This window comes from Tupaia chinensis, unplaced genomic scaffold (genome assembly GCF_000334495.1).
Source record: "Tupaia chinensis unplaced genomic scaffold, TupChi_1.0 Scaffold000141_1, whole genome shotgun sequence".
Lineage (NCBI taxonomy): Eukaryota > Metazoa > Chordata > Mammalia > Scandentia > Tupaiidae > Tupaia > Tupaia belangeri.
In genome coordinates this window covers 3,756,121-3,765,857 of record NW_006159611.1, presented here as the reverse complement: position 1 = coordinate 3,765,857, position 9,737 = coordinate 3,756,121, and the positions used below count along the sequence as shown (strand labels likewise).

General features: G+C 52.5%; 1 protein-coding gene and 1 non-coding gene across 2 annotated transcripts in view; both read right to left on the bottom strand.

Moving 5' to 3' along the window:
• Window positions 1-1,144: 1,144 nt before the first annotated feature.
• Window positions 1,145-9,737, bottom strand: part of ACOT13 (acyl-CoA thioesterase 13) — an 8,902-nt gene continuing 309 nt past the window's right edge. The window contains exons 2-3 of the mRNA XM_006145116.2: window positions 3,224-3,408; window positions 1,145-1,381 (exon numbers count right to left, since the gene is read on the bottom strand). Coding sequence (XP_006145178.1) covers window positions 1,225-1,381; window positions 3,224-3,408 — 342 coding nt within the window. The 3' untranslated portion in view covers window positions 1,145-1,224. The remainder of the gene's footprint in view (window positions 1,382-3,223; window positions 3,409-9,737) is intronic.
• LOC114007234 (small nucleolar RNA SNORA74) lies at window positions 9,241-9,441 on the bottom strand. The gene has a single exon (XR_003548846.1). It is a non-coding gene; the product is annotated as a small nucleolar RNA SNORA74 (small nucleolar RNA).

Sequence of the window (9,737 nt, the reverse complement as noted above, 5' to 3'; positions counted from 1 at the left end):
GGTGGCTGACTGTAGTTTGAGTCCTGAACCTGGCAGCTTGCCTTCTCTGGTGAGTACACATACCCTACAACACATTGAAAAATAATCATAATAAATTTTAAAAATCTTTAAAAAAAAAAAAAAAGACATCCACACATGTGCCCCTGCCCTCTGCCCCAGTGACGGGTCTAGGCTGCGGCCAGAGACCTCAATAGGTGTGGCCACAGCTTTCCCACCATGAGCGGAGTGTCGTGACGTCCATCTCATGAGCGGAGACAGCACTGCCAGCAGGATCCCAGTGCCATGAGCCACCCTGGCCTCAGCCGAGATCTCGCCATGTGCGTGCCCATGCCTAGGGTGCTCGGGGCCTTCCCCGTGGGCTGCCTCGGAGTGTCGCGTCTCCTGCTGCACCGCCATCTGGTCTCCATTTCACAGATGGGTTTTCTGTCCTAACAGCGGAATGAACTAGAAGGCTGTTGACACGAAGGGGTGGAGCCTTGGGGTGTGAGAGGACGAGGGCTCCCGCCCTGCTGCGGGTGAGGGCTGCAGACGCCCCACCTGCCGACCAGTGGGGCCCCCACCAGACAGGGACCGTGGACTTCCCAGCCTCCAGGACTGTGAGCACGTTTCGCCACCCAGAAGGTGGTCGGCTTACTGCGGCCCAAACTGAGAACACTAACTTACGCATCTCCTTTAACTTACTAGTGCATTCAGTCTTAAAAGTCTTGTCGGAATGCATCTGGTTTTTCTTTTTTTTCTGTACCAAAGTTTTCATAATACTGATCTAAGAATTTTTTCACCCAATTATACACATGATCAAAAAATAAAACTGAGGACCAGCAGATAACCTAATGGTTACGTTGTTGGACTCCCGCATGGCCAACCGCGGTTTGAGTCCCGGACCCGGCAGCTTAAAACTCACGTTGGGCGTATGTGTGCGTGTGCCCAAGATCCCGAGAGGAGAATGGAGAAGGGACTGCAGCAGGACCATCTACTCCCGGAGGGTGATTCTAGCTTTCTGTCAGTCTCTCTGGCAAGTACACATGCCCTATAGAAAATCTTAAAAAGATAAATAAAACTGAAGACGCTTAGAATGAAAACACACGCCCCACCTTCACTGTTCCCCACTGGCCTTGAGGTCCTTCCCAAAGACAACGTCCTCCACTACTCGGGCCATGCGCATTTATTGTGAAAATCCACTGGAGCCCGACGCCATGCTCGCCGTGGGCCTCGGCCACGCGGCCGTCAGTGTCCCAGGTGCTTCGTGTGCCTGCCCTGTGCTATCAGTTTGCCCGTGGCCTTGTTGGTCAGGTCCACAGAGGCAAAGGCCAGTGTCCTCCCCTGTCTCAGAATGTGTGCTGTAATCAGAATGTCGTCTCCGAGTTTAGCTGGGGACAGGTACCTGGAAAGAAAACGAATTTAAACACAGTTAATGGCAGGTCATTTCTCGGGACACCACGTGACCTCACGGTGGCCTGCCTGTGACCGGCTGGATACTGCAGGCGGCCTGAGGACAGCACTGCCGGGCTTCCCGTGCCCTCAGCCCCGAGTGGCTGGGCCTGGCCCGCGTGTTCTCGCTTGTGCCCATGACACCAGTCTCTGTTCCCATAAATGTGGGTAGGGCCTTTCGTGCACCTTTCTGACCCGTTACTTTTTCATTTCATGCTTGGAGCTGGTGACAGTTCTCCTCCAATGCTTATGTAATCTACTTAATTTCCTAAGTCATTATCACTGAGGCTCTGCCTTGTCATATAATTTGTCTACGTAACTCCACGTAATGTAAGAGCTATAAGGGAATGAGTGCAAGTCCTTACCGTCCTGGGGATGAGCTGCGTACGTGTATTTTCAGACACTTCCTAACACTGATCGTAAACTCTAACTCAGCTGACGAGCTAGTTTTAAAAAGTAAACTGATGGACACGGTTTGTTTAAAACGGTATTGGGCCAGCAGGTGATGAGGTGGTTAGGGTGCTGGGTCCCACATGGCTGACTCTGAGTTCATGTGAGTGTGCACCCCAAATCCCGAGAGGAGCTTGGAGGGGTAGGGATTGTGGTGTGGCCATGCCCCTCCAGGGGGTGATGTCCTTCTCAGTGTCTTGTCTCTGGTGAGTACACGTGCCCTATGACAAATCTAAAAAATATTTTTTTAAATAATGTTTTTAAGAGAAATAAGTTCTTGGCAGTTTATTTGTGCATTTATTTATTTTAGGTTCTTGCCATTGGGCACATGCACCTGCTGGAGAGAGACAGAGACACTGAGAGGGAAAGTGAGAGATCAGTCCCCGGGGGATGGCCACACTGCAACCCCACCTCCGTTATTCACCTTCTGGGATCTCGGGCACGTATGCACATGCGCCTGGCGTGATTTTCAAACCACCAGGTCTGGGACTTGAACTGTGGTCAATCCTGTGGGAGTCAAATGCCTTAATCATCATGCCACCTGCTGGACCCCTTATAGTTTATTTTTGTTTCTGCTTTTTATAAAGCAAGGGCCAAAACGCCGGGCACATGTGTGTGCATGCCCCCAAACCCAGAGGAGACCAGGGAAAGGATTGCAGTGTGGCTGTCCCCCTGCGAGGTGATTTCTTGCTTTCTGCCTCTCTGTCTCTGTCTTTCTCCAGTGAGTGCACACACCCAATAGCAAAAATTGCTCTCTCAAAAAAACGAGTTGTGGGACCAGCAGTTAGCGTAATGGCTGTCACTGGACTCCGATGTAGTCCACCACGGTTCAAGTCCTGGACCTGGTGGCTTAAACTCACAGCAGGCACATGTGCTTGCATGCCCAAGATCCCGAGAGGAGAATGGAGGAGAAGGGATTGCTGCATGGCCATCCCCCCTGGGAGTGATTTCTCGCTTTCTGTCTCTGTCTTTCTGGCAAGTGCACGCACCCTATAGCAAAAACCTCAAAAACACACAAAAAAACGAGTTGGTTCTTCTTTTGTACTTATTGTTAAAGACTTTTGCCATAGAGCATGTGCACCCACTACAGAGAGAGAAAGAGACAGAGACAGAGAGACAGTGAGAAACCACTCCCTAGGGGGGATGACCATGCCACAATCCCTTCTCCTCCTTTCTCTTTTCGGGATCTTGGGCACGCACGCACAGGTGCCCAGTGTTTTCAAGTCCCCGGGGCCAGGGCTGGCACCGCGGAGTCAACCATGAGGGGTCCGTGCCCAGTTACCACGCCACCTGCCAGCCCTGAGTTAACCCATTTCTAAGAGGCGTTGGGGCGCGGGGTACCTACGTTATGTTCATATCGACGCTCACTCCGGGGGCCCCCCTTTCCGAACACATCAGAGCCACGGTCGAGATGACGTCCACCAGCGTGGCCGTGAGGCCGCCGTGCAGGGTGCCGGCTTTGTTGGTGTGCTCTTTCTCCACTTTCATTTCACAGATCACTTTGTCAGGAAGGGCAGAGACAGCGGTCACCTAAACGTGAGAACAGTCACCCCGCGGGGTCAGGAACGGCACATCGAGACGATCATTGGATTGAAACGCACCTCCCCAGAGCGCCGGCTCGGATCCGGAGAGGGCGCCAGTCTCCACGGAAAGGAGCCCGTGCAGTCCTGTCTCGCCTGCCCGAGAGGAGCCGCATGGCGGCTGGGTCCCGCCCCCCTCGCCAGGGCTCACACGCTCGGCTGGGCTCTGCAGCGCCTGGTGTCCCCTCACGTCCCCGTGGAACTGGTGCCACAAATGGCCCCTGCGATCCGTTACCCATCACAGGTTTGATTCGGATGCTTCCTAGTTTCCGTATAGACTGTGATTTTTAAAATGTGCTAGAGCGGGGGCCAGCAGGTGGCGTGGAGGTTGGGAAGCTGGACTCCCACATGGTTGATTGACCGGGGGCCAGCAGGTGGCGTGGAGGTTGGGAAGCTGGACTCCCACATGGTTGATTGACCGGGGGCCAGCAGGTGGCGTGGAGGTTGGGAAGCTGGACTCCCACATGGTTGATTGACCGGGGGCCAGCAGGTGGCGTGGAGGTTGGGAAGCTGGACTCCCACATGGTTGATTGACCGGGGGCCAGCAGGTGGCGTGGAGGTTGGGAAGCTGGACTCCCACATGGTTGATTGACCGGGGGCCAGCAGGTGGCGTGGAGGTTGGGAAGCTGGACTCCCACATGGTTGATTGACCGGGGGCCAGCAGGTGGCGTGGAGGTTGGGAAGCTGGACTCCCACATGGTTGATTGACCGGGGGCCAGCAGGTGGCGTGGAGGTTGGGAAGCTGGACTCCCACATGGTTGATTGACCGGGGGCCAGCAGGTGGCGTGGAGGTTGGGAAGCTGGACTCCCACATGGTTGATTGACCGGGGGCCAGCAGGTGGCGTGGAGGTTGGGAAGCTGGACTCCCACATGGTTGATTGACCGGGGGCCAGCAGGTGGCGTGGAGGTTGGGAAGCTGGACTCCCACATGGTTGATTGACCGGGGGCCAGCAGGTGGCGTGGAGGTTGGGAAGCTGGACTCCCACATGGTTGATTGACCGGGGGCCAGCAGGTGGCGTGGAGGTTGGGAAGCTGGACTCCCACATGGTTGATTGACCGGGGGCCAGCAGGTGGCGTGGAGGTTGGGAAGCTGGACTCCCACATGGTTGATTGACCGGGGGCCAGCAGGTGGCGTGGAGGTTGGGAAGCTGGACTCCCACATGGTTGATTGACCGGGGGCCAGCAGGTGGCGTGGAGGTTGGGAAGCTGGACTCCCACATGGTTGATTGACCGGGGGCCAGCAGGTGGCGTGGAGGTTGGGAAGCTGGACTCCCACATGGTTGATTGACCGGGGGCCAGCAGGTGGCGTGGAGGTTGGGAAGCTGGACTCCCACATGGTTGATTGACCGTGGGTCGAATCTCGGCCCTGGCGGCTGGCTCTCTCTCTCTCTCTCTCTGGTCAAATTGAAGAATAACAATAAATAAAATTAAGTAAATCTTTTTTTAAAATGTGCTAGAGGGCATGTGTGCTTACTAGAGAGATGCAGAGACAGTAAGGAAGCACCCCTGTGTGGGGGGTCTGCCCAGTGTGTTTCAGGGTGCTGTGTCCAGGGTTCTAAAGGCGTGGCCTGCCACATAGGGCCCAGCTCTCACTCCCAGGCGTGAGCCGGCCCCACACCCTCGCCACAGCAGGAGCGGATGCTCATTCTGACTGTTGTTTTTTCTGTATCAGTGTTTTGAAGAGGTTTTGTGGGTGTTCATAAACACCAATACAACGAGGTCTTAAACAGTACAGGCCGTGGGGCCCGGCGGTGGCGGTGGTTAAGGCGCTAACTCCCGCATGGCTGACGGCAGCTTGAGTCTTGGGCCTGGGGGTTTGAAAATCATGCCAGTGCACATGTGCACATGCCCAAGATGCCAAGAGGAGAAGAGATTGCAGCATGACCACCTCATCCCTCCTGGGGCAATCTCTCACTCTCCTCTCTCTCTGTATCCGTGTCTCTCCAGTGAGCAAGCACGCCGTATGGTAAAAAGCTAAAAGCAGACAGACCTGAAATAAAGCCGTGCTCTCCCCGTCATGGGCACCGATGTGCGCTGTGCCCGGACTGGATGGGAAGTGCCTTTGCCATCGGGTGGCTCTGGAGGAACGGAAGGCCCGTCACGGACCAGGTCCACGTGGGTCAGAACCTCTGCCCGGAAACAGCGCCTCTGGGCTGCCACCAAGCAGTCTTAAGTGCTCACCTGTCGCCGGCTTGAGTCACCGTCTGCCAGAGGGCAGAGCTCAGACAACCCAGAACATGAGCTTTGTTTTGGGAAGCGGTCTGTCCGACGTGCAGTCGGTCCTGACGGCCCGCGGGAGTGGCCGACGGGCTGCAAGTCTGCACTGTGGGTGCCACCTGCCCGCCATCCTCTCTCACCTTGGCAAAGGCAGTACAGGAAGAACTCACACCAGTCAGTTTTGAGAACTGGCATTAAAATCCTGCATTTAGAAATGAACATTTGTGGGTTGCTCAGTGGCATGGCGGCTAAGGCGACCGGATCCCACAGGGCTGACTGCACAGTTTGAGTCCTGGACCTGGCAGCCTGCAAAACACGCCAGGTACTTGTACGCATGCCTGCCTGAAGTCCTGAGAGAAGAATGGAGGTGAAGGAGACTGTTTCCTTATCATTTTTTAAAAATTACTTTATTTAACTGTATTTATTTATTTATTTTAATTCGACCAGAGAGGAACAGAGAGAGAAAGTGAGAAAGCAAGTCACCAGGTCCGGGACTCGAACCACGGTAGGCCATGTGAAGTCCCGCGCATTTAACCATCACACCAACTGCCGGCCCCTCATTTTTAAGAATTTTAAAATGTTTTTAGGTTTTTGCCATAGGGTGTGTGTGCCTGGGTGTGTTCCCCCAGAAAGAGGGAAATTGAGAAGTCGCCCCCCAGGGGCATCACCACACGGTACTCCCTCCTGCATTCTCCTCGGAGGGTCTGGGCACACATACACAAGCCTGTGCTAATTTCAAGCCACTGGGTTCGTGACTAGAACTGTGTGTGGCCATGTGGGAGTCCAGCGCCTTAACCACTATGCCACCCGCTGGCACCAAATATAAACCATTGTTAACTAAAAAAACAAAAACAAAAACAAAAAAACACTAGAAACAAAATCAAAGGTGCAAAACATAATGTAATGTTCTTTATTGAAAATGATTAATATGGTAATATCCTTGTTTTGATTATTGTACACTACATGCATGCTTTGAAAACCTGTATTAACCCCACAAAGGCAAGTGTTAAAAATTATAAAATAGGGACCAACAGGTAGCATGGTGGTTAAGGTGCTAGACACGCCCATGTGGCTGACCATGGTTTGAGTCCCAGACCTGGCGGTTTGCTTTCTCACTTTCCCTCTCTTTCGCTGTGTGTGTCTCTCTCTGGTCAAATTAAAATAAGTAAATGAATAAATAAAATTAAATTAATAATTCTTTGAAAAATTATAAAATAAATAAGAAATGTTAAAAATATATGTATAAAGAGTTGTTGTGACCAGCAGATGGCATAAGGGTTATTTTGCTGGACTCCCACATAGTTGACCGTGGTTCTAGTCCCAGACCCAGCGACTTAAAACTCATGCCAGGTGCACGTGCATGTGTGCCCAAGATCCCAAGAGGAGAATGGAGGAGAAAGGACGTGGCATGGCCATCCCTTCTGGGGGGTCATTTCTCACTTTCTGTCTCTGTTGAGTGCACACGCCCTCTAGAAAAAAAATCTCTCAAAGGGAAAAAAAAAAAATCTGTTATCCAGAGATTTAGAGAAAGACTGAATTCTGTTCCATGTAGAAGTCCCATGATTAAAACAGCTCCAAGTTCAGTGAAAAACACGGGGCCAGCAGTGAGCGTAATGGCTAGGTGACTGGACTCCCATGTAGTCGACCACGGTTCAAGTCCTGGACCTGGTGGCTTAGACTCATGCAGGGTGCGTGTGCGTGCGTGCCCAAGATCCCGAGAGGAGAATGGAGGAGAAGGGATTGCGGCGTGGCCATCCCCCCTGGGGGGTGATTTCTCGCTTTCTGTCCCTCTGTCTCTCTGGTGAGCGCACGCACCCTATAGCAAAAACCTCTCAAAAAAAAAAAAAAAAAACACACACACATATATAAGACCAAGCGTAAATATTTATCTAGTTTCGACCCAGGATGAAATAAATGATTAAGAGAATGGCTGAGGTCCAGGTTTGTCAATCTCTGCACTAAGGCTGCCTGGCCTGGATCTCTGCGGCAGGGGAGGGGTCTGTGCCCTGTGGAATATCAGCCTCCCTGCCCTCCTCCCAGGCCTGGCCAGTGGGACGTCTCTGGACACTGCCAAATGTTCCTTGAGGAGCAAAATTACCCCCCAGCTGAGGACCACTTGTTTACATGTTAGGATGGCATCTTGGGGGCCAGCAAGTGGCGGGGTGGTTAAAGGCACTGGACTCCCAGATAGCTGACCATGGTTCAAGTCCTAGGCCTGGAGGCTTGCTTTCTCACTTTCTCTCTCTCTCTTGCTCTGTTCCTATCAGGCCAAATTAAAATAAATAAATAAAGTTAAATAAAATAACTCAAAAAAAAAATATTGTATCTTGGGCCAGCTCCATGGCCTGATAGTTATGAGCTGAATCCCACATATCCGACTAAGTAGTTCGAGTCCCAGACGTGGCGGCTTGAAAAACACATGTGGCTCACGTCTGTGGCGGGCTCCGTGTCTGCGGGGCAGTGCCGGTCCAGGCACGGCGTGTGCCAGTGTCCCACTGCGGCTCCCCAGGGACTCTGCGTCTGGTTCAAATTTCACCTTAGACTGATACATCTTTTTTTGAATAATACATCTTTCAAAAGCTTATTATCGAATAATGATGTGCACTTGGATTGTACAGTGCCTGCTATCACACCAAATGTATTTATCCAATTATTACTCCCTCTGTTTTATTTATTTTTAAAAATTTGCCAGAGGGCACGTGTGCTTGCTGCAAGAGCGAGAGCATGCTCCCCATGGGGACCGGTCATGCTGCAATCCCTTCGGGGCCGTGAGGACGCGCACAGCCCAGGGGGTCTTTCGAGCTGCGAGGTCTGGAACCCGAGATGCTCAGTGAGCACGTGCAGGCCTTCCCGCGTCGCTAGCTGGCCCTCTATCCTCTTTTTCACAAACACCTTGAGCCGTCACATGGACAGTTACTATTTACAATAAAATACAACCTGAGAGTTGTGTTCCTGAAAGGAGGCCTAAAGGCGACTGCAGTCAACCCGCCTCTGAAGTCCACTTTCCAATCATTTCCAGTGTGGTGGCTAGGCACTGGACTCCCACATGGCTGACCAAGAGCCCAGTCCTGGACCTGGTGGCTTGCTTTCTCACCTACCTTCTCTCTCTCTCTCTCTCTCTCACTGGTGCGTGGCCGTGCGGCTGGGGCGTCCAGGGATAAAGAATAAATAAAATCATTCTTTAAAGGAAATCATTTCCAAATTTCCCAGTATTCTTTCTTAATCATAAAAATAGATACACACGTATTAGATCATTCAGAAAAAGTCCTAAAATTCTTAGGTTTCTTAGCTGTCTTCCAAATCTAGCTCTTTTTTTTTTTTTTTTTTTGGAGAGGTTTTTGCTATAAGGCATGTGTGCTTGCCAGAAAGACAGAGACAGACAGACAGAAAGCAAGAAATCACCCCACAGGGGGATGGACATGTGGCAATCCATTCTTCTCTCGGGATCTTGGGATCATGAGTTTAAGCCACTGGGTCTGGGACTGGAACCATGGTCAACTACATGGGAGTCCAGTGACATAGCCATTATGCCAACTGCTGGTTCCATTTTTCTTCTTTTTAAACAATTGTTTGCACACCGACTAGGACCAACTCCACAGGAGGAATTACTGCACTCTCAGAGTTGCAAAACACTGCCCGAAGGTTCTCCGGGGTCACACCAATCAGTGCTCGAAGCCAAACCTCAGTAAACACCGTGCTTGCTCTTCCAACAGCGTAAGGCAGTCACAGGGTCACACTATCCCGGAGGGCTGACGACAGATCTGGCTCCTCTTATTCACGCTTATTTATAAATGCTTCCTACGGAGCAAAACGTTGTTCGGAACGGGCTGGGCCTGGGCCGGACACCGTAGCCCTGACCTCCTGCTGCCCCAGACGCAGCTCAACCCCGCCGGCCTCGTCTCTCGTCTCTCGGCCGAGCGCAGGTGACCCCCACAGCAGGAGCATTCCCGCGGTGCCCCCTGCACCTGCGCCGCTTCCAGGCTCAAGCTCGCGCGGCCTCGGCCTCGGCCTCGGTTCTCCCCGAGCACCGCCATGCAGCGGAGGGACCGGAAGGCCCCCGCT